Below are 23017 nucleotides of genomic sequence, written 5' to 3'. Positions count from 1 at the left end.
ATCGTTGTTGTTGACCACCAATATTTCCTTGACAGGGTATTAGCCCCAAGAGCTACAAAGCTAAAGAGGACAAGGATCCAGTTAAATGTGCCTGCTTTGCTCTTGTGTCCAAGTTTGGAAAAGAGGTAATAATAAGGCAAATCTCTAAGAACTTATACAGAACCTAGAGAAATTAATTTGACCTGAATTATAACATTTTAATGCTGAATATGTCGGATATGTACTGTCTCTGCTCTCCTTGCAGGTGTCAGTGCGTATTAAGCAGTATAAGGATGAGCTGCTAGCTGCCTGCCTGACATTTGTCTTGTCGCTGCACCATGATGTTGTGGCGCTGGACATCAAGGCCTATATCCCTGCCCTTCAGGTTAATTTAAAGATTATTTTACGACATTATATGATTATTTTTTCCCAAAGACTTTCTTGAAAGGACTTCTTTGACCCTTCCTTAACAAACATACGTAACTGCGCTGCAACAGTTCCAGAGTGCAGCCAGTATTACTGCATTCAGGGCTTACTTATTCTCTGCATGAAATATATATTAAAAAATTTAAATCCTCTGATTGACCTTTGACCTCCTGACCCCAGGCTGCCCTGCGTTTGGGTCTGAGCCACGCGCCCCTGGCCACGGCTGCGCTGGATGCCCTGGAGCTCTGGTCCGCACACATCCCACGCGAGACCATGCAGCCCCACTATGGCGACATCCTGCCGCACCTGGACGGCTACCTGAAAACAGCCGCTGGGGGTGAGTACTGCAGCTCCACTGGCCAGCAAGTTGCTCTGAGCTGTCGTGCTGAGGGCGCTCCGTTGTGTGATTTGTCATTGGACATGAAGATGAGTAGCTGAAATAGACTAAATGAATGAAATCATGTGTTCATTGTTTTCAGACAAAGAGGAGAGTGGTATGGAAGTGATGTGTCTGTCCTCTGGCACTGAGAAGAGTTATGGGAGAGTGATGATGAGACTGCTGAAGAGGGCAAAGCACCTGCCTATGGTAGTTACTGTACACCGAGAAGTACACACACACACACATATATGTGAATATATTTGCTGTATTTTGTGTGAAATAAGCAGGGTTACTCCAGCGAGACAGTGATACTATGTTTATGACTCATAACACCAGACCCTACAACAACACTACTATCTACAAGGAGCGGCAGTTGAGCAAACTTGTTTGTGTGGTGTGCTTATGTTGGTTTCTTTGTGTCTGTCACAGGGAGACGAGTCGCCCATCGCAGTGGTGAGGAGGAGGGTGGTGCGACTCCTGGGCCACCTCGGAGGGCAGCTGAACAGGAGTCTGGTGACCGGTGAGATCCATACAGATACTCACTCATATACAGATTTGCACTTTGTTGTGTCTGACACTCAACTATGAGGGGAATCCCTCAATTAACATCAGTTCTCATGAACATGGATTATTTGAGGTCTTGTTTGCTTATAATGCTATGATATAATGTTGACCAAAAACAAATTCTGACACATACTAAAGCATTTTACTTGATAAGGTGGTAATGTAGATCTAGGTTAATCGCTCAGTATCGTTGTGTTTATCCCTCTCCCCCTCTTCAGCCATCTCTGCGGAGGACATGATGAAGAAGTTTGTGGCGTGGGACAGTGAGAGGAGGCTGAACTTTGCCGTGCCCTTCTCAGACATGAAGCCCGTCATTTACCTGGACTGCTTCCTGCCTCGCATCACAGAGCTGGCGCTGACCTCCAGCGACAGACAGACCAAGGTGCGAAATATGGGCTGTGGACGGATTACATTTGCAACTGATTCCATAAGTCTTTGATTATTGTGAATGGTGTTCAGTTTGTGTTTGATATCCATGTAACTCTGGACTTTTGTGTGTGTGTGTGTGTGTGTGTGTGTAAACCCAGGTGGCAGCTTGTGAGCTGCTCCACAGTCTGGTGGTGTATATGGTGGGTAAGGGAACTCAGATGGCCGAAGGGGACAAGTCCAATCCTCCCATGTACAACCTCCACAAGCGCGTCTTCCCCGTGCTGCTGCGACTGGCCTGTGACGTGGACCAGGTCAGAGGTCCTTTTTATCTTTGTTAAAAGTGTATCTCACACATGTGTGTATGTCCTTAGGAATTTAATATGTATTCATTGAATGAATTCATATGTATGATTCTATGTATGAATTTATGTATACAGTTCTATGTCTATGCATTTGATCTCTCACTGCTCGGGTAAAGCAATTAATCTCGCAAGGACCATTATGGTCCAACAATATCTATAGTACTGTATACCTGTGACCTGTTGTATACTAGTATGCAATATATTGTTCTACACATTGTTACGCAAAATTTGTGTTTAGGTTTTTGTCAAAAAATCTTGTTTTCTTGTTTTTTGCATTCTAAGCAAAAACATTTTTACAACTGTTTCAGGTGACGAGGCAGCTCTTTGAGCCTCTGGTTATGCAGCTTATCCATTGGTTCACCAACAACAAGAAGTTTGAGAGCCAGGACACCGTTGCCGTGCTGGAGGCCATCATGGTAAGCAGCTGCGTGGGCCATTGGGCCAAGTTCTGTATACTGCTTTGTAAAGACATCACTTATTGCCGTTATTCATCTCTAACTAAACTGCCCATGTTATCTGCCACCCGCCTCTCCTGTCTAGGATGGCGTGATAGACCCTCTGGACAGCACCCTGCGGGACTTCAGCGGCCGCTGCATCCAGGAGTTTGTGAGGTGGTCCATCAAGCAGACCACGCCCAAGCAGCAGGAGAAGAGCCCGGCCAACATCAAGTCCCTCTTCAAGCGCATCTACAGCCTGGCGCTGCACCCCAACGTCTTCAAGAGGCTGGGCGCCGCACTGGCTTTCAACAGCATCTACAGGCAGTTCAGGTAAGCTCGTTTTCATCAAGTGTGATGTAGTGGGTGTGGTGTGTGCTGTCGGGCACTTCCATGGACTTGGAATATGTCGAATCGTGCTCTGATGTATTTTTTTGGTTTTCTCTGTTTAATTCATGTTCTGATGATGCTGTGTTTTGGTCTGTCAGGGAGGAGAATTCCCTGGTGGAGCAGTTTGTCTTTGAAGTTTTTGTCGTGTTTGTGGAGAGCTTGGCACTAGCCCACGCAGATGAGAAGTCAATGGGTAAGGCTGCTGCGTGCTACCTGCTTCCCCTCTCTCTTTCTGTCTATGCTTGTGCAGACAGGAGCTCTTGAGCACTTGGGGCTCTGTCCACTGATTGTGGTTTGGAGACCAGTACAGTATATAAACACTGTTATGGACTACTTGTTAGTAGGACCATGTTGTGACCTATGGTTGTGACTCTGATCTTGCCTGTGACCCTGACTCCCGCATGATGTGCGCTCTGCCCCTGCAGGAACGGTGCAGCAGTGTAGCAGTGCCCTGGAGCACCTGAAGAGGATCATCAAGCAAAAGGCTGCCTCCCTCAGCCAGAGCTCCAAGCGACGTGTGCCCAGGTAGGTCCTCTCTTCTGGTAGCACCATCTCTTCTAGAGCTCATTTGTTTCTGAATCGTAGATTTTATTCATGTTTGGTGTCCAAAGGGGGTTTGTTAATTCAGCCATTTTGAAATTGAGTTGGTTTCTGATATCGCTACAATGTTGTGGAGCTTTCCCACTTTTTTCACCCTTTATCTTTTGACGTGTATTTATTGTGCATCATGCAGTATGTTCTCTCTCTCTCTCTCTCTCTCTCTCTCTCTCTCTCTCTCTCTCTCTCTCTCTCTCTCTCTCTCTCTCTCTCTCTCTCTCACACAGAGGGTTTCCTCCAGACAAAGCCTTCTCCCTGTTGGAGGTGGTGTTGTGGTTGCTGGAGCAGTGTGGCCGACCACAGACCGAATGTAGACACAAATGCATGGAGCTCTTCTACGAATTTGTGCCTTTACTGCCAGGTAAGCACAGCATTGTGGATCTACACCTATAGAACTTACACGGTTAGCAATTTTGAGAATATTGTCTTTATGATGATGATCTCAGGAGTTCTTAGAGAACCACAAGACAAACTTCATAAGTACTATTCATAATTTAGCTGACGCTCTTATCCAGAGAGACAGAGGGATCTAACTGCAGGGATAGTTTGGGGTTGCTTGTGTCTTGCTTTGGAACACAATGGTGGCTTGGATCGAACTCTCAACCTTCAGGTGTTACTGGATGTTTAGACCACCACCATCTCACACAACTTAAACCTGTGGCTTCCACTCCACCGGATTCTGATTAATCTGATCTATGTTTTTGTTGATTTGTTTTGTTGTTTGTTTGTTTACCCCAGGGAAGAGCTCTCCTGCCCAGTGGTTGGAGGAGCAGGTGAGGAAGCAGGGTGTGGGCTTCCTGGTGTCCAGGCTGGAGGGGGGAGGCCTGCTAAACCAGCCCACTCTCCGGGCCCTGCAGGCCCCCTTCAGCGTCAGGGTCACCCTGCAGTGGATGGACGTGCTGCTGGCCGCCCTGGACTGCTACAACACCTTCACAGGGCTGCGCCTCATTCAACCGCAGCAGATACTGGGTGATTATAGCGACGCACCTCTGTTTAATCAAAGTGGACGGAAACGGCTCATGGTAGTAAAAGGGGAAAAAGAAAAACTGAACAATGCTTCACCTAATGTTTAAGTTTTGCCATATAAAGCTTCCCTTCTACTTTAGTACATTTACTATCCCTCAAGGTAGAAAGGCCTAATTTGACATTGACATGATATGTAAAAGAGTGACTGTGTGTGTCTCTCCCAATTAAATAGTCTCTCCGTTCCTTACCTCTCTCCAGGGTCAGAGGAGAAGTCAAGCTTCCTGCCGGCACTGCAGTTCTTCCTCACAGAGCTTGCGGGACAGGACCTGGAGGCAGCAGAGTGCTGTGTCCACACGGGGGCGCCACCCTCCCTCTTCAGCCCCCGCGAGCGAGAGCTTTACTCCTACAGCAAGTGCACCATCATCGTAAGGCTGCTGGAGTTCACCACTATGGTGCTGGTCAAGTGCCAGCAAGACACTTGGAAGGTATGACAAGGGCAGCTGATGTCTGGTCAAGATACTGTAACTAAGCGCCCATTCAGAATTTGACCTGAAAACGTCTTTGAAAAATGAACGAATAAAGGTGTTTTATTAAATATTATGGAATTAATACTTTTGCTCCCTCCCCCTCAGTTGTTAGAAGATGACATATTCAACCCAGCCTTTTTTGAACTGGTTGCAATGACTGTGTGCGAGCCATCCTCCATTGGGTTTGACATGGCCGACCTGGAGGTGATGACCCACCTGCCGCAAGTGTGTGTGTCCCTGCTCAAGGCTCTGGCCTCCTCTCCCTACAGACAGAACCTGGAGGCCAGCCTCAGGAAGAGAATCTCCGCTCAAAGGTCATAGTTCAACACACACACACACTCTCCGTGGAATATGCTTTTATGTTCTATCAGATGTGAATGTGACGTCATCTGTAGTACTTTACTTGAAAAATCAGCAATACTTGACTGTGTTGGTTTTTGTGGCTTATGATTTTCTGTGCATGACTGAGTATCAGTAGTAGAAGTATCGTCCCTCTTGGTACCCCCCCCCCCCCCCCCTGCTTCATTGTCTCGTTGCGTTCCTCTCATTCTCTGTCACATCTTTCTTTATTCTTCTTTCAGTGTGGAGGACCTGTGTGCAGTTGATTTTTATGATCCGGACACTCGTGATAGCCACACTAAGACTGAGATGATGCTCTCTGCCTGCAAGCAGCTTCACCAGGCCGGCCTTCTTACCACTGTACTTCACAATAAGGTAGAACAACATTAACTGCAGACTATACAGAATCACCTTTCTAAGGATTTAGGGAAATCATAGGATTGTCATGATAGTGCCTCTACCCAACACTTGGTCTGGTCCTGCCCCCCATGTGGAGAGTTTCATTGTGAGGTAGCACTTCATTTGGATAGTCCACCTACTGAGATGTTTTGTTGACAATCAAATTCAGTCAATGGAATTTTTGTTTAATTACTGAACATCATCTAACCAAACCCAACCCATAACCCCATATGTTGTTAACAGAGTGTCAACAGATAGTTTGTGTCTAATCTGATTATCTGTAGATAGTCTATATAGCAGACAGACCATCCAAGTGTTGCCCATTGTGAATTATTGTTGTATTGTCTCCTAGGTAATTGTCTTAGGTTTGCATTCACATACTGTATGTTTGGCTCTGTCGAGTACCTCTGCAGACCTTTAACCCTTGACATTATGGGATGGGAGTCATCTCTGCTTTGTCTCCCAGGATGCCGGCTACAGCCACTCTCTGGGCTCCAGGTTGCTTCTGGCCATTTATAAAGGCATAGCCCCTGGAGAGGACAGGAAGTCCCTACCATCTATGGATGTTAGCAGCAGGAAGTTGGCTGAGGGGCTTGTTCAGCTATCATTCTCATTGGGTGGACAGGTGAGGCGGAACCTCCTGAAATCTGTATTGACTGACCAAAATGTGAAACTTGTTATGGCATTTTGGAGTTACTGGTAGTTATATTTGGTAGTGTTGTGTGAGACTAATAATTTCCAATTGCATTGTCCTCTATTTTCTGAATAACCCATCCTCTCTCTTTCTGTCTCTCTCTCTCTCTCTTTCCCTTTCTGTCTCTTGCTGTCTATCTCTCGCTCTCTCTCTCTCTCTCTTTATGTCTCTCGCTCTCTCTCTCTCTCTCGCTCTCTGTCTCCAGAGTGAGCAGGTAGTGGGTCTGTTACTGAACACCATCTCTCTGTCGGTGCCACTGTCTGGCAGTCTGAACCCTAAGTTCCTGAGCTTCTCCCATGGCGAATACTTCTACAGCTTGTTCTACTCCACCATCAATGCTGAGCTGCTGCGCTGCCTGGATGCTACTGTGCCACTGCTGCTGATTGCTGCCACCCAAAACTCTTGCATGGTAAGGCTGATGCACTGATATGGTACTGAACAGACATTGGTTTAAAATGAGCAGATAGTCAACTGTACACTTTTTAAAGCAGTTACATAACTTTCATTATTACAGCTGAATATAAATAAAGGGCTCATTATTACAGTAGTAATGAGGGAATTATTTTGATTTGATGTGAATTAATTGAGGTTGGTTTTAACCTCCTTGCTTTATATCCTGTAGTTAGCCTATGTAACTGAACTCTTAGCATGGTGAGACAATGACGGTCTTAAAGGAGCCTGATGGAACAGATAACATGGTTTTGGGCTGGGTCCAGGTGAGCATCCTGCTCAACGGAATGTTGGACCACAGTTTCCGGGAGCGTGCTGTGAGGCGGAGTCAGGGCACGCTTTTGGCCGAGCAGATTCTCCAGAAGTGGGAGTCCTTGAGGCCATGGTGGGGGAGCCCCGCCTCTTCTCCCCAGAGCAAAACAGCCACCCTCACGCTCCTCTCCAAAGTGTTGCAGGTACAACAGTTAAGATGCCACACCTGCTTTGTACACACTGGACTGCACTCACTCACTTTTATCAACATGTCATCATTCATCCATTTTAATAGAGAAACTATGGACACATGGTTATCTCCATATACGGGAGCTGAACGTGTATTTTTGACTCACGAGATTCAAGTGTCTCTTTGTTTTGTATTTTGAGTGCCAGTCTTATGGTAAACAACAGTGTCATTGTCCCCAAAATTCTGTCATTTCCCCAAAATTGTTGCTCTATGTAGTAGACTCCTAACCTTCTCAACAGTTTTCATGCAACACCACAAGCAGTCTAAACAGTCTTCCTTCATTTGCCAGGTGTCCTTTAAATGGATGTACTGGTGTGTAGTTTTACTACTGCAAAGTTCTCGTAATTCCCTTCACCCATCTAAACTTTGTCCTTGTCGTGTGTAGATTGACTCCTCGGTGTGCTCGAACATCAACCACCAGGCCTTCCAGCCCGTCTTTACCACCTTCACCACCCTCATCATCGACATGAGCCTGCCTCTGGACCTCAAGGTTAACATCAATAATACCAGGGTTCCCACGGGTCATGGAATTTCTGGAATATCATGGAATTTTTGAAAGTCTATTCCAGACATGGAAAGTCAGGGAATTTAATCATTCTTGGGACAAAGTCATGGAATATCAGGGAATTTTGTTGTACTGCAGCAGTTTACAATTTACTTGCCAAAATACATTAATACAGATATATTTCCCTGCAGAATTGGTGTATATCTAGTTATTAGCTTTACTGCTTGTTTGAGTAGTTGTGGTTAGTCCAACTTTGTTTATTCAATGCCCATTTAATCATCTCCTACTCTAAAAAAAGTAAAATATTCTTGAATGCTCTGTAGCTGCTCTGAAATCTTTACATCTGACTTAGAGTGGGAAGCCTGTAATACACACTGTCCCCTTTTCTTAGATGGTTTACAGGCCATGTAGGCCCCGCAGGCCATGTTCAGCTGCCAGCTGTGGGAGTAATTAGCCTCTGATCAGTCTGTCGCACCTTAACCACAGAATACTTCCTCTGTTTGTATTCCGCTGTAATGAGTGTCTTTGGCCCTTTTCTTTCAAAGGGAATCCTTTGCTAGTCACCGTTAAGTCACTGTTAACTTCCACACAGGGAATTTCTTGAAATGTGTTTTTGGAGTTGAGATCACTCACTACATGGGCAAAACAGGCGTATATAAAACGTACATTGTACGCGTATTAAAAACATACATTATACATGTATAGAAAAAATTACATTGATTCTGCTGTTTTCTGCACTCTCTCAGCACTCATTCTTCAAATTCCTCTACTTCCAGAGCCAGGCTCTGATCATGCTGCCGTTCTTCACCGTCCTGCCGGCCGAGCCACTGGCGGAGCTGCAGAGGGCCCTGGAGGTGCTGGTGGCCTCCCACTTCCCCATGCAGTCGGATGAGTTCCCCCGTGGCTCACTGCAGTGCAACAACTACATGGACTGCGTTCGCAAGGTGAATGGCTTTCCATTTAGTTTAGTGACATGGATTGTTTCAAAGGACATACAAAGTATGTCCATGTCTATATGCAGTATGTTCATGTTAATGTGTTTGTAGTCTTTAGATGAAATACAAACATACAAATATGTAAGTATAAGTATATATACTCTTTTGATCCCGTGAGGGAAATTTGGTCTCTGCATTTATCCCAATCCGTGAATTAGTGAAACGCACACAGCACACAGTGTACACACAGGGCCAGATGTACTAACGCTTTTGCGCCCATTTCAGGCGTATTTGTTTCGCAATGTGTGTGTAAAATCATTGCGAGGTATGTACAAACAGGCTGCAATGAAAGTGGCAGATTGCGATTGTCATGTCATGCATATGCATTCATGGGAAGATCCAGGGGAAAGTGGGAGTTTAGCGTAAAAAGATGGGAAGGGAAGAGTAAAGAGCACCTAGTTATGTATTCCGCGGTATGTACAAAGACTGCTCCTGAAAGCGCACGTCTATTCTGCGCCTAAATACTTCCGCCTTGTAAAAGCAGGTGTTATTCCAAATTATTACACGGCTCTTCAGAGTGCTGCAAAAAGTTCCATTCACATGAATGGGCCTTCCCAACGTTCAGGCCTATGTTAAATCTATATAAATCACCGGCAAAGGATATAATCACCGCTGTCAATGGCAGCGGGTTGATTAACGTCTTTCGTATCCCTCCGCAAGAATTCCATTCGCTTATTGCAATGGAATTTCATTGAAAGGGAAAGTAAGCTAGTAAGACGTTGCCACGCAACATCTGAAACTGTCAAGTTCTATCTGTGTGGCAAACTATTTATTTTGTCAGCGGAAGACACGAAACGGTAGCAAAATCATTTTTAAAGATTCATTGTGTTAGGTTTCTTTTCTCGTTTTGGCAACTAACCGTGTAATAAGCGGGATAATGTATTGTCCGCCGGTAATTATCAGAAAATAAGTCCCTTCAGGTCGAAGCAAAACCCCTCCACTGCGCGTCGGGGTTCTGTTCTCCCTGTCGGGACTTATTTTCTGATAATTACCGGCGGACAATACATTATCCCTTACTAGCAGTTCAATGCGTCAATAAGAGAACCTTTCAAAGACAACAGAATCGCTATTTAGAACACCAGTTTTTGTGGTGAAAGTATTTGTACTACCAAAAGCAACCTTAACTGTCGTTGGCCTTTCGAATGTCTTACTTTCACTTTCACTTAAACTTTCCTACTTGCTAGATTTGACCAATCTTCCATAGCCTACGTGCACAAGTAGTTTGAGTAGAACTACTGATCTTCATTATCTTCCTGCTTGTTTACATCTTATCATGTATGGTATTATTTCATGATCGCTAAACGTTTGATTATTTTTAATGTTGTCATCAGTTAACTTCATTCAACTGCGCTTGTATGTAGGCGCTGCCATTCAGTTGTGGACGTTCGTAAATTGCGTTTATGGGCGGAGAAAGGCAGAGAAAGGCGCAGTTTACACTAAGGATTGAACGATTGATAAATACGACGAAAACTTGGGTCTGACAGCGTTCGCAATCTGCGGTGTGTCCATGGTGCTGATAACGCTACGTTTGCATATGTACGTACATCTGGCCCACAGTGAGGTGAAGCACAGTGAGCTGCCTGCATCAACAGCGGCGCTCGGGGAGCAGTGAGGGGTTAGGTGCCTTGCTCAAGGGCACTTTAGCCGTGCCTACTGGTCGGGGTTCGAACCGGCAACCCTCCGGTTACAGGTCCGAAGTGCTAACCAGTAGGCCACGGCTGCCCCCATGTTCATGTCTATGGGCAGTATGTTCATGTTAATGTGTTTGTAGTTTTTAGATGCCTTGGAACTGTCCCAGAGTCCAATGCTGCTGAAGCTCATGGTTGGAGTTCTGTGCCGTGATGGGAAGCACATCATGGAAGAGCTGTTCCAGACTTGCTTCCAAAAGATTGCCAGACGGTGAGAGAGTTTACCCACATAAACATATCTACTTAATAGTAGCTTTATTAACATTATAGACTGTGTCACTGTATGTGGTGTCATGTTTACGTATATTATTGTATATGTATATTGCATAACTGATGAACTTGATGCCATGTTTAATTGTATACTGTAGATACCTGTTCATGACTATTCTTGTTTTCATATTCTTTTTTCATATTGATATATCCGGTAACATTTTACTTGATAGTATCGACATACGAGTGACATGACACTGTCATGAACATATGACACTGTCATGAAACAATAACCCTAATCCAAACTTCTAACCTTAACTCTAACCCTAACTTGTTATGACAAAAAACGAATGTCACTTAATAACAGACGTTATAACAAACGTTATGTCATAAACGTTTATGACTTGTTTATGACACATTCATGACAGTGTCATGTCTCTCTTATGTCGATACTGTCAAGAAAAGTGTAACCATATATTCCTATCCCTTATTCAGAAACTCATCTGAAAGGATAAATTATTTGTGTGTGACTGTGTGTCTACTTGTACATGTGTCTTGATTCTTATCTGAGCAGGTCCAGTGTTGAGCGGCAGGTGGAGTTACTCTCTGCTGTCTACAAGACGTTCCGCGATGGAGACGTTCCAGTGCGTTCCATGCTGCTGGCGGTGCTGGACCGCGTGCTTCTCCCTCTGGCCACTCACTGCAGCTCCAGAGCCCTCAGCCAGTTCTTCATCACCAACATCTCGGACATCATGGCTACCCTGCAAGCTCGCTTCACCAAGGTATAGCCTATGTGGCTCAGTTGCCTTTTTATTATAGAGATGTAAATCTATAGCCTGGCTAATGTCAGACCTCATCTCATTGAGATGGAGTCTGGGAACTAGACATTCATTTTCTCGTATTTGAAACGTGGTTTACGGTGTGTCGTCATCGTTATGATGCCCTCCCTCCATTCTGTGATTGGTTCCTTCTTTGAGGTGAAAACGAAGTCCATAGAATCCAGGCTGCCTAGCAGCGTGAATAAAGTCACGCGCGTAAGGCAGCATGGGAAAACCCAGGCTAGTAAATCTATGGAATGTAAAGACCTTTTTGTTTAAGTTGTGAAATTATTTGGTGGGGAGCCGTGTTGACCTTACTGCGCAACCTGCTACTGTAACCTACTGTAATGTCTAAATGGAAGATGTTGTTATTCCTCCAGTCGAACGAGGCCACCTTTGAGACTCAGGTGATGATGAAGAGAGGCTTCTTCAAGCTGATGGAGCTGCTGTACTCCCGTCTGCCCAAAGATGAACTCTACTCCAAAGACTCTCAGATCAACCAGGCCTTCTGTGGAGCAGCCAAGTCTGAGGGCAATGAACTCTCAAAGAATCTACTGAAGTAAGCCACACATTCACTGGTTTATTCCCTTGGTCAGATTGATACTGAAGTGCTAGCTGTTCTTCTCTGTCCACTCTACCTCCACATAAAAGAAATAAGACAAATTGCCATGTTGCATTGTTTTTAGTTACCATGTGCTCTACCATATCATCTGCTGACAATAGAATGAAAATGCTTCAAGTGCATTGTCAATCAATTGGACAGCAACACTTTTATGGATAATTATTGTGTGTTATTATTGACGGGCAGGTCGTGTTTCGAGGCCTTCACGGAGAACATGATGGGAGAGAGCCAGCTGCTGGAGCTGAGGAGGCAGCTGCACTGCGCCGCCTACAACTGCGCCATCGCTCTCATCTGTTGCAGCTTCAACGAGACCAAGTTCTACCAGGGCTTCCTCTTCACCGAGAAGCCAGAGAAGGTGAGAGCCGAACAAAACACACCTTACAAAATGTATGGATATTGTGTGTATGCGTATCAAACACTTGAGCAAAAAAAGCTACAGAAATTATCGTTTTTATGTTTTGTTTTTTTTTTGCTTACCTTACAGAATCAGTTTATATTTGACAACCTCATAGATATCCAGAAGATGTATAACTTTCCCATTGAAATTGATGTAAGTACAGTTTTGCTTGAATTGTGTTTTCATGTCTTTATTTAAATTATTCTGCTTTTGTTTGTGTGTTAACTATTAAGAAACATATTCTGCAAATTCCCACAAATACTGTTTAATGTTTATACATTTATTTATTTGTAATATTATCTCCATCCCAGGTTCCTATAGAGCGAAAGAAGAAGTATGTTATGATCCGTAAGGAAGTGAGTGGAGAAAATGGAGGTAAGTGATCTGTTATCTCTTATTTTACATTGTGTGTGCGTGCGTGCGTGCGTGCGTGCGTGCGTGCGTGGGTGCGCGCGCGTGTGCACCCTTGCACTGTGAGTGTGTCTGGATACAGACATGGGCACAAACACAATGTAAGGTATGTTAAGAAGGCTGTTTGCACAGTTACGTGTGGGTTGTCACTCAGCTCAGTGTGCTTCTTTTACCTATATATATTAATCATTCGCATTTCTTATCCAAACAATGTCAAGCTGCGGCACTGCACATGCTCGTGTCTGTAGCAAGATACCGGCCAAGTTTGAAATCAATCGGACAAACGGCTCGAGAGATATGCAAATAACAGATGAACAGACAGCCAGACGTTCTTGTAATTAATTCTTCTTTTAGAGAAAATGTGCTATGAACTGAAGATTAAACAAAGTTTTCTTTTTAGGCTATAGCATTATCTCAACTTTACATGTGTTTTTGACAACACTGCAAGCCAACTTGAGCAATCTATTAAATCATTGAACTTGAACTTTAGCAGTATAAATATGGCAGATGGTAGATGTATGGTAGAAGGGCTAGAAAACTGGCCAACTCTGACCAAAGGCTGGATGTGTGGACTCACTAATCATGCCGCTTCTGGACAGTACCCCCTAAAGATGTCCCAATGTTTTAGTTTTATATACCATCAAGATGATTTCTTAATTCTTCAAAACGATCTGGTACAATATGAATATGTTTCCCCTGAAACATGATGGTGCCATTGTTGTATAGGTTTACATTGAGAATCCTTTGCCCTCTGGAAATGTTTACCTGTCTTCCATCCTGTATGACTCTCTCTGTCAAATGATACTCTTCCCGATAGAAGTTCCATATAGCCTCGTGCCAAGCCTCCATCCGTATTGTGCGGAAGGTTACACATACAAGCTTGCACCTGTCGAACTGCAGTAGTGGAGTCTCTTGATGTGCAGGCCTGGGAATTAGCACCTGCGCCTGGTCAAATGTGGGTAAAGCTCTGAAGTGCATAGTGAATTTGATCCTACCATTCTCAGTGAATTCAACAAACATAATTGATGCTATTGAATCTGTGAAAAGCAACTCCTCAATTGTCAGACGGCCTATCTGAAGTTACTGGTCTTATCAACTTCCTCTGCGAAGATTCAGCAGCCAATCTGATTGGACATTCAATTCTAAGCCGAAGAACATTTTCTTTTCACTCTGTCTTCATTCATTCACAAAGTTGAGTAGCCCACTCTGAAGGACAAAAATGTGGCTCCAGCACTTTCTCCACACCTGAAAAATGTTGTCTTGGTTACATTACTCATTTGCAGTGACAGATAAAGTGTTGTCTTTGTGCTCTTAAAATGATATATTCCATACCTCAGTATTTCAGCAGCTAGTCCTTAGTTTTTCCAGCCACTATACTGTATGCCCTTGTATACGGAGCTGTGGATTTAGTCACTCAGTGGTGTTTTTCTAAATTAGCAGAATCCCATGTCTTGCAATCAAGCCCTTATCATTGTGATGTTCCTGCTGACCACTGAGTAGAGAGTTTTGTAGTGGGCACAGTATGGGCAGGTCCTCTGACCATCTGCTTAGTATTGATAAGGCATTTTAAGGTGGATGCATGTTTTGGGCTGCATGCCACTAACAAGCAAATAAGCAGCAAAGTCATTTAGAGTTAATGTTGAAAGTAGCAAATTTGGACCACGATGTCCACCACCATGAAGTGGCTCCCCTCTCCACTGTTATTCCTAGTGGCCTCTGATAAAGCTTGCTGAACCGTGCAATGAGTAATACTGATCTGTTTCATTAAGCTTTTAAGCTCTTAAAAGAGCCTGTTTTGCAAGTGTGTTCAATTTTATTTTTTCCACCGATGCTTTGTTTTCCTCAAATAAAACTTCAAGGCAACCACAGAAATGACTCACTGGAAATTACCAGGTTCTCATACAAGGATAATTTATTCAGCATCCTGCAGAAAGCTCTTCAGAGATGGTAAACAGCATACACAAGAAGATGCATACCAACATCCTTTTTTAAACTGTCCTTAATAACATTACCCAATATAACACTGCTCTGAATGATTGGACATACATGACTGACTGACTGAAGACTGTTACAGTTAGGGATAATCAATTGCCAAAATAAACAAACAAGAATAAGATACAAAAAGAGTAATGAAACTTAAATTAAAATATGCAAGTTATAGGACAAAACAACATTACAAGTTAAAAAATAGGAATATTTCATCATGGCCATTTAAACCTATATCACCCTATATGCCACTGAAAGCTTTAAACACCTAATACTTATGACACAGGTTATTACTTAGTCTCTCTAGCACAGCTTTTGTGTCCTAAAATCCCACAATGGTTTGTGTTTGCATTGACCATTGGTATTGTCATACTTACATCTAATCAAATACATATCGGATCTGTCCTCAATAAAAGACTGCAAGTCCACTGCATAGGTTGGAATCCAGTGCAGTTTTTCAGGACCACAATTTAGGCTTTAGAATCCGACCACAGATGAAAGGATAAAATTAAAACATAAACATAAATTTAATAAATTAAAACAAATGTAGGGAAGTACACAATTTATTATTGTACTGTCTCATTTACAATATACTATTGTATTGTCTTATTTGAAAAAAAACAGGCGTGATTAAGTAAGTTATTTTCCAAAATTAAAAACTTCAAAAGACGATCATTATTTATGCCATTTTCCTATACTCAGTCATAAAATAAATAGATCCCATCTGCTTCTATGAAAATATGTTGGGTCAGAGAAATTGGGAAAGAAAACACCAATGATATGACAGGAAAGCCACCCATGGCTGTCTTGCTGTGAGCAACATACTTGATCTCTGACTACTGCCTTAAAGGAAGTGTAGGGCACATATTAGGCATTTCCTGATTCCATCCTTATACTCCAGGTTAAAGAATAATAATAATTATGGTTATAATTATTGATGGTCCTCAAACCTCTTCTTCTTTAGTATTCCCTGAAGATGGTCCCAAGTCATCCCTTTGTACTTCATCCACCAATTTTTTTATGTCTTTAAAATGCTCCAGTGCAGAAGTAATTTCTTTGCCCTGAAGCATGATAGTGCCGGTGTAGTATATGTTTACATTAAGAATCTTTCCCTTCTTCTGGCCCGCTTCCCCTTTTCTGAAAATGTTTATCTGTATTCCATCCTGTATGTTCCTCTCTGTCACGTCATACTCCTGATCATAGTAGCTCTTTATAGCACTTTCCCAAGCATCCTTGTGATTTGTACTGAAGGTAGCATTTACAAATGTGCCCTTTCTGTACTTTTTCAAAATCTCTTGCTCTGAACTGGCAGGGTTGTTGTGGATATTCTGGGAAGCAGCCTGAAGAGATTCGTCAGCTTTTGCTGCTTCAGCCATTTTTTCCACACCTGAAAAGTTCATGTCTTGGTTATATGTCTCATGCCTGCAGTCATAGTTAATACCCTGCTTATTGTCTTTGACCTCTTAAAATTATTGATATTTGTGCTTACCTCTTAATGCCTCAACTTGCAAATCCTTAGATTTTTTTCCCCACCTGTCGCTCTGGGACTAAGTTAATGCCTACGTGTTCGTAATAACTACTGAGCATACAGATGGGTGTGGCAGCATTTGAATAATCAAATGAATAACCTGTTTTTTTCTTGAAGTGAAGCTATCTTTATAACAATCCCATAATGGCCTTTGAAGCTCATAACAATGTCATCATAACAATCAGACTTCCTGTCATTTCTCTTGAAGTGAAACTATTTTCTACCCTGGAAATCCAGTTCCAATCCAGGTAGAGTTCTCGCGAGAGCACAATGGAATTGCCTCTGCGAGACACTCTGGCAAAGAGCAATGATGCACGTTACTTTTACCCCAACATTCTGGGAAACCAGCTAAACTGATGAAGACAGCGCTGCAACGTTGAAGGACAGTACACATTGGTCGTAGTGTTATCCGATTGCGTCAAAGTCCGAAATAATTCAGAGTAAACATGGTCTAGTGTTATCCAATTGTGTGCAGTGAGATTTTTAAATGCATGCTTGTTGCCGCCCCTCGAGTTGGGCCATTACATTGTTCTTTGCCAGACCCTTAATCTTTCTAGATTATCAGGGTCTGGATTTTCCAGGCTAACTATTTTCAGGGTTAGTGCTAGTTTGACAGCAGAATAAGTGATCAGACACCAGGTGCATAGTTCAAAAGGATTGTTCTTATGTTTCTTAATTAATCATGGAATTGTTTTAGGCGTAACATCCATTAAACCAATGAAAGTGCCATATGTCATTCCCTTTAAGAGCAAGTGTGGCACATTGATATTATATGACGATGACAAGTGAGCGCATCTCTGCAGAAGGAATCTGCTTGCACGCATGACCAGCAATATTTTTTCAGATTTTTTTCCAGGAAGTCACTCAGTGACTCAACCAGATCTGTCTATGCATGTTCCTAAAATCTCTGAGAAAGAATTGGATTCTGCGAGCCATATAGTGGCTAAAGCAACCTTATCCTACAAACTTACAAGAAAACAATCAAATAACTAACCCCACGGTTCCCATCGGGTCATGGAATTTCTGGAATATCATGGAATTTGAAGTCTATTCCAGATATGGAAAGTCAGGGAATTTTATCATGTTTGGAGCAAAGTCTTGAAATATCAGGAATTTTGTTGTAGCGGTTTAAAATTTACTTGCCAAAATACATTAGGCCTAATACAAATATTTCCATGCAGAATTGGTGTATATCTGGTCATTAGATTTACTGCTTGCTTGAGTGGTTATGGTTAGCCCAACTCTGTTTATTTAATGTCCATTTATTCCACTTCCATTCTAAAAAAAGTAAAAAAAAGTAAAAGATACTTGAACGCTAGTACGCGGCTGTACCATATTGTACCATTCATTATGAGTCATGGAAATTCATTTTTTTGTCAGGGAAAAGTCATGGAATTTTACATTTTACTTAGAGTGGGAACCTTGTAACTCACAGGCCTCAAGATGGTACACTATAGGACAGTGATACAATGTAGAGAATAGTCAAAATAAAAAAAGTCCAAACAACTGACTGGTACTGTATGTTCTTTTGTAAACAAAGTCATAAACACTCTAAGTGCTGTAGCCTGAATTTGCCACGAAGTATTTCAAAATGGCATTTATTTAAGTGTTTTGCTGTCATGCATGCCTTTTTATAGCATAGTAATAAAGCAACATACTTGATCTCTGACTACTGCCTTAAAGGAAGTGTAGGGCACATATTAGGCATGCCCTGACTCCATCTTTATGCTTCAGGTTAAAGAATAATAATAAATATAGCTGCAAGCAGCAATGAGGGGGCCAAGATAGAACTCAGCAGACACCCGCGATCAACAATTTCAACAAGTGTCACATCAAAACATAACTGACTTTGTAGGGCTGAAACAGCGATGAGTATTGCCGCCGCCTCCGCCAGCCAGCCCCCCCACCTAATCACCCCTGCCCGTTCCACCCCGTCCCGCACCGCCCTTCCACGCACGCATTAGAATGAACTGGATGGAACATGTTGTCATCAGTTTCACATCAAAAAATAAAAGATTGATAAAACACATCAGCAACTACAGATCAAAATGCAATATTGCTAATTGCAGCACCCCCTACAGGTCAAAGGTCACCAAAGTTTTTGAGCGACCTCCTAATGGGGTCATGAATATATGTAGTAAGTTTGGTTATGATACATGGCAGGGTTGCTGAGATATGAGCTCACTTCCTGTTTGGCGGCTTCGCCACCAATTTCGATTGGCGGTTACGGGCGAATGCTTATGTCAATTGTTCAAGAGAGCAAGATATTCATAGGTTATGGTCTGAAGATGGTCTGTGCCAATGTTGGTGAAGATCAGATGAAATTTGCGACCTGTGAAAACTTTTTGATGTTTTTGATTAAATCTAACTTGGCGGCCGAATCAATTACGATGACATCACAAGTTGGCTTGGGTCGGCCTAAGGACCTCCAACAGTATTACCAGACACCACTATTGCATTTTAATTCTAAGCACAACAGCAGCTACAGGCCAAAAAGCATGTTTCTTTATTACAGCGCCCCCTAGAGGTCAAAGGTCACCAGATTTCTTGAGCGTCCCCCTGATTGGGTCCTGAGTCCATGCACCAAGTTTGGCTTTGATACATGCAAGGGTTGCTGAGATATGACCTCACTACCTGTTTGGCGGCTTTGCCGCAAGTTTCGATTGGATGTTACAGCCGAATGCTACTGTCAATTTTTCCAAAAAGCAATGCACTGATAAGGCATGGTCTGAAGATGGTCTCTGCCAATTTTGGTGAGAATCCGCTGAAATTTGTGACCTGCGAAAACTTGTACGTGTTTTTGATTAAATCCAATATGGCGGCCGAATCAATTACGATGACATCACAAGTTGACTTGGGTCGGCCTAAGGACCTCCAACAGTATTACCAGACACCACTAGTGCATTTTAATTCTAAGCACAACTGCAGCTACAGGCCAAAAGGCATGTTTCTTAATTACAGCGCCCCCTAGAGGTCAAAGGTCACCAGATTTCTTGAGCGTCCCCCTGATTGGGTCCTGAGTCCATGTACTAAGATTGGTTATGATAGATGAATGGGTTGCTGAGATATGAACTCACTTCCTGTTTGGCGGCTTCGCCGCATATTTCGATTGGCTGTTACGGGCGAACGGTTTGAGTTCCGAAGACGAAAAGGGATAACTTTTGTGAGGATTGATGTGAAGATCAAGTGTGTCAAGTTTGGTGTTGATCGGACAAAATTTGTGACCTGTGAAGTTTTAGTTTCACTTTCACTAAAATCCAATATGGCGGAAAATCCATCATGGCGGAAATTGACGTCATAGGGTGCGTTGAACTCGGCTTGGTCCAAGGATTCCAACGATACCTCATTTTTGACAATCGGCCATACGGGTCAAAAGTTACGTGCGTGAACGCACGTCCAACTTTGGCCTGTTGGTGGCGCTAGAGTGCTCTAGGTGCCGTCATGAAACTTGGTGACATTAATCATGGGACTGTCCCTAATCAGTGTGCCAAATTTCAAAACTTTTCACCAGACGGTTCTATGGGCTGCCATAGACTTCCATGGCGGAATAATAATAACTAGATGTACCGCAGAGCGGTACAAAATATGACCGCCGCCCAGTCCAGCACATTTTTTCCACAAAAAGAAATCACGCTGAAAGGCCTATATGATTCTAAATGTCTCACTAAATTGCATTATCCACACTCAATTCTCACTGGTATCTGCTAGACAACAAGTACCAAAACATGATTAGTTCATAGATTTCACATGTAAAATTCATTTTATACAACCCCACCTCCATCTTGCCTGTTTATAATTCTGAGAAATTCTTGATTGTTTGTGTTATGTTTATGTTATGTTATGTGTGTGTGTGTGTGTGTGTGTGCGTGCGTGCTTGTGTTTGTGCCTGTGACATTACTGTGAATGTATGTGTGTGTGTGTATCTGTTTGTGCACATGTGACATGAAATGGGTTAACATGACCCCTGGAGGCAAACATACGGAAAAAAATGGTCATCCTAGGCCCTACAGTTCTCAAGATATTCACAGAGAACTGTGTCTGCCCTACCCTCCTTTCGGGGGGTCCAGTCCAGCGGGGGGGCTACAGATCAAAACGAAAAATGACTGTTCCATGCTATCCATGTGGGGGTACATGCCCACCAAGTTTCATGTACCCCGGTCTTTCAGTGTCCCGGGAATCCTTGCTTCGCTGCGCGGCGGTCATAATAATAGGGAAGAAAACGTAGTATTGGCCTTAGCTTTGCTGCTTGGCCCCCAATTATGGTTATAATTATTGATGGTCCTCAAACCTCTTCTGATTAGTAGTCCCTGAAGATGGTCCCAAGTCATCCCTTTGTACATCATCCACCATTTTTTTTATGTCTTCAAAATCCTCCAGTGCAGAAGTAATTTCTTTTCCCTGAAACATGATGTTACCGGTGTTGTATATGTTTACATTAAGTATCTTTGTGCTTGTTTTTGATGTGCCTTTGTTTTTTCTCCTGGGAATGTTGGTCTGTGTTTTTTTTTTTTTGTGGAAATATTTATCTGTATTTCATGGTCAATTTTTTTTTTTCACCAAGTCATTATCCTTCTGATAGAAACTCTTTATAGCCTTGCGCCAAGCTTCCTTCTGTTTCGTGCTGAAGGTTGCATTTACAAGCCTGTCATTGCTTTAGTGCGGTTTCAGAATCTCTTGCTCTGAACTGGCAAGGTTGTTCTGGATATTCTGGGAAGCAGCTGGAAGGGGTTCTTCAGGCATTGCTGTTTCAGCCATTTTTTCAAGACCTGAAAAGTTGATGTCTTGGTTAAATGTCTTATGCCTGCAATCAGAGTTAAGGCACTGCTTATTGTGTTGGTCCTCTTAAAATTATTTATATTTGTGCTTACAACAAGGTGAGGCGCCTAAGTGGAGCGACCAGATGTTTTCCACGCCGGTCATACTCTGTAGAAACTCTTTATAGGCCTTTGCCAAACATCCTTGGAATCTGTACAGATGGTCACTTTTTATTGTGTTGGTCCTCTTAAAATTATTTATATTTGTGCTTACCTTTTATTGCCTCAGCTCGCTAATTCTTAGAATAAAAATAAAAATTATTTAAAATAAAAAAATCACCCCCATCTTCTGTTAAGATGTTCTGAACTGCACCAAATTTCATGTGTATGATGAACCTGACCTGTAAGCCAAGTTTCGTGGAATTTCATCCATGGGTGGGGGGGGTATAAAATAATTTATGTGTACATTTAGTGACTGTACACCCATCGGCCTGTAGATGGTGGGTTGCTGATAGAGGATGATGCTACAAGGCAGGACTGTCTCACACACACTCTCTCTTATACACATACACATGTGTGCGCACACACACACACATACAGTACCCTCCAGAATTATTGGCACCTCTGCTAAAGTTGACTAAAAAAAGGAATATAAAATCATCTTTTGGAAATTTATCTTAATGCCTTTAGTAAAAAAAATAGGAAATGTCCAAGCTTTAAGGACACCAATTTTCTTTGTGAATGAATAATGTATCAGAAATAAATAAATGGTCTTCCTTAATTAAAATACAGGGGTCATACTGTAAGTATTGGCACCCTTGGCATAAGGGACAGAAAGGATTCTAAATGTGAACATAGGCCTATACCACACTGGCACCATCATGTTTCAGGGCAAATAAATCAACACTGTGCCAGAGGTTTTGAGGGATTACAAAATAAGGTAAATGAAGTACAAAAGGAGGAGATGGGAATTAGGTATGCACAATAATATCAGCACACCATCACCTGATGAGGTCAACAACTTGACACAGTGATGCCAGCAGAACAACCTCTCTCTTCATGTTGCTAGTCTTCCCACTCAGGGGCAATTCTAGATCTAGAGCTTTGCTGGGGCAGAGGCCCCCAACTCCCAATACATAAAAAAAAAAAATTTTTTTAAATGTGCGCGCAATATGAAAAAAATGGCTAGCCTAGGGGTAGGCTACAAGCTTCAAAATTATTATTGTCACTGTCATACTGTAGGACCAGCACTCTCTCCCTCAATTGTTGTAGCAGCCACTATCCAGCAACATTCAAACACATAGGCATAAGTAGGCCTATACTCACTGCATGAATTTAATAGGCTTTCCTACTAACACAAGGGAATATTATTTTTAGTCAAAATTGAGATATACTTCCCTCCCAGGCAAGGGTCCTATAGTCATCCTGGCAATACTGCAGTTCTTTGTAGCTTAAATAGCCTACTAAAGCCTTCATACTGACTTTTGGTGATAATTTCCAAATGTAGCCTATAATAATCTGCACAGAATCAGAGTAGCCTATATTATAGGCTACTCTGTATAGATTATTATAGGCTACATTTGCAAATGCAGCAAACTTATCTAAGTTTGCCATTAAACCATAGATCAAATCACAGCACTGGCTACCAACATAATGTTACCGTTAATGTGGGCAATTATCATACCTCCTCGTCCTCCTCATCTCTTCTCACTGTTCCTCTCCCTCT

At 42.7% G+C, this 23017-nt stretch overlaps 1 protein-coding gene and 2 long non-coding RNA genes across 5 annotated transcripts in view; 1 reads left to right on the top strand and 2 right to left on the bottom strand.

Moving 5' to 3' along the window:
* The window catches only part of prkdc (protein kinase, DNA-activated, catalytic subunit), a 53379-nt gene that overhangs the window by 9343 nt on the left and 21019 nt on the right, over positions 1 to 23017 (top strand). For all 3 annotated transcript variants that reach the window (XM_042068798.1, XM_042068797.1, XM_042068799.1), the window contains exons 19-45: positions 36 to 125; positions 245 to 364; positions 586 to 742; positions 885 to 991; positions 1214 to 1304; positions 1567 to 1730; positions 1876 to 2028; positions 2388 to 2495; positions 2620 to 2846; positions 3002 to 3096; positions 3329 to 3428; positions 3728 to 3861; positions 4239 to 4469; positions 4725 to 4951; positions 5099 to 5307; positions 5575 to 5707; positions 6198 to 6356; positions 6631 to 6834; positions 7142 to 7330; positions 7763 to 7867; positions 8659 to 8826; positions 10649 to 10776; positions 11350 to 11557; positions 11974 to 12152; positions 12402 to 12570; positions 12700 to 12765; positions 12924 to 12987. In XM_042068798.1, coding sequence (XP_041924732.1) covers positions 36 to 125; positions 245 to 364; positions 586 to 742; positions 885 to 991; positions 1214 to 1304; positions 1567 to 1730; positions 1876 to 2028; positions 2388 to 2495; positions 2620 to 2846; positions 3002 to 3096; positions 3329 to 3428; positions 3728 to 3861; positions 4239 to 4469; positions 4725 to 4951; positions 5099 to 5307; positions 5575 to 5707; positions 6198 to 6356; positions 6631 to 6834; positions 7142 to 7330; positions 7763 to 7867; positions 8659 to 8826; positions 10649 to 10776; positions 11350 to 11557; positions 11974 to 12152; positions 12402 to 12570; positions 12700 to 12765; positions 12924 to 12987 — 3985 coding nt within the window. The remainder of the gene's footprint in view (positions 1 to 35; positions 126 to 244; positions 365 to 585; positions 743 to 884; positions 992 to 1213; positions 1305 to 1566; positions 1731 to 1875; positions 2029 to 2387; positions 2496 to 2619; positions 2847 to 3001; positions 3097 to 3328; positions 3429 to 3727; positions 3862 to 4238; positions 4470 to 4724; positions 4952 to 5098; positions 5308 to 5574; positions 5708 to 6197; positions 6357 to 6630; positions 6835 to 7141; positions 7331 to 7762; positions 7868 to 8658; positions 8827 to 10648; positions 10777 to 11349; positions 11558 to 11973; positions 12153 to 12401; positions 12571 to 12699; positions 12766 to 12923; positions 12988 to 23017) is intronic.
* On the bottom strand, positions 14066 to 14526 carry LOC121688884. The gene is made up of 2 exons (XR_006024716.1): positions 14356 to 14526; positions 14066 to 14268 (listed from the first exon to the last, which is right to left on the bottom strand). It is a non-coding gene; the product is annotated as an uncharacterized LOC121688884 (long non-coding RNA).
* On the bottom strand, positions 15092 to 21596 carry LOC121688885. Its single transcript, XR_006024717.1, has 3 exons — positions 21566 to 21596; positions 20826 to 21303; positions 15092 to 15959 (listed from the first exon to the last, which is right to left on the bottom strand). It is a non-coding gene; the product is annotated as an uncharacterized LOC121688885 (long non-coding RNA).

This window comes from Alosa sapidissima, chromosome 17, assembly GCF_018492685.1.
Source record: "Alosa sapidissima isolate fAloSap1 chromosome 17, fAloSap1.pri, whole genome shotgun sequence".
Classification (NCBI taxonomy): domain Eukaryota; kingdom Metazoa; phylum Chordata; class Actinopteri; order Clupeiformes; family Clupeidae; genus Alosa; species Alosa sapidissima.
This window is presented reverse-complemented; position numbering and strand designations above follow the sequence as displayed.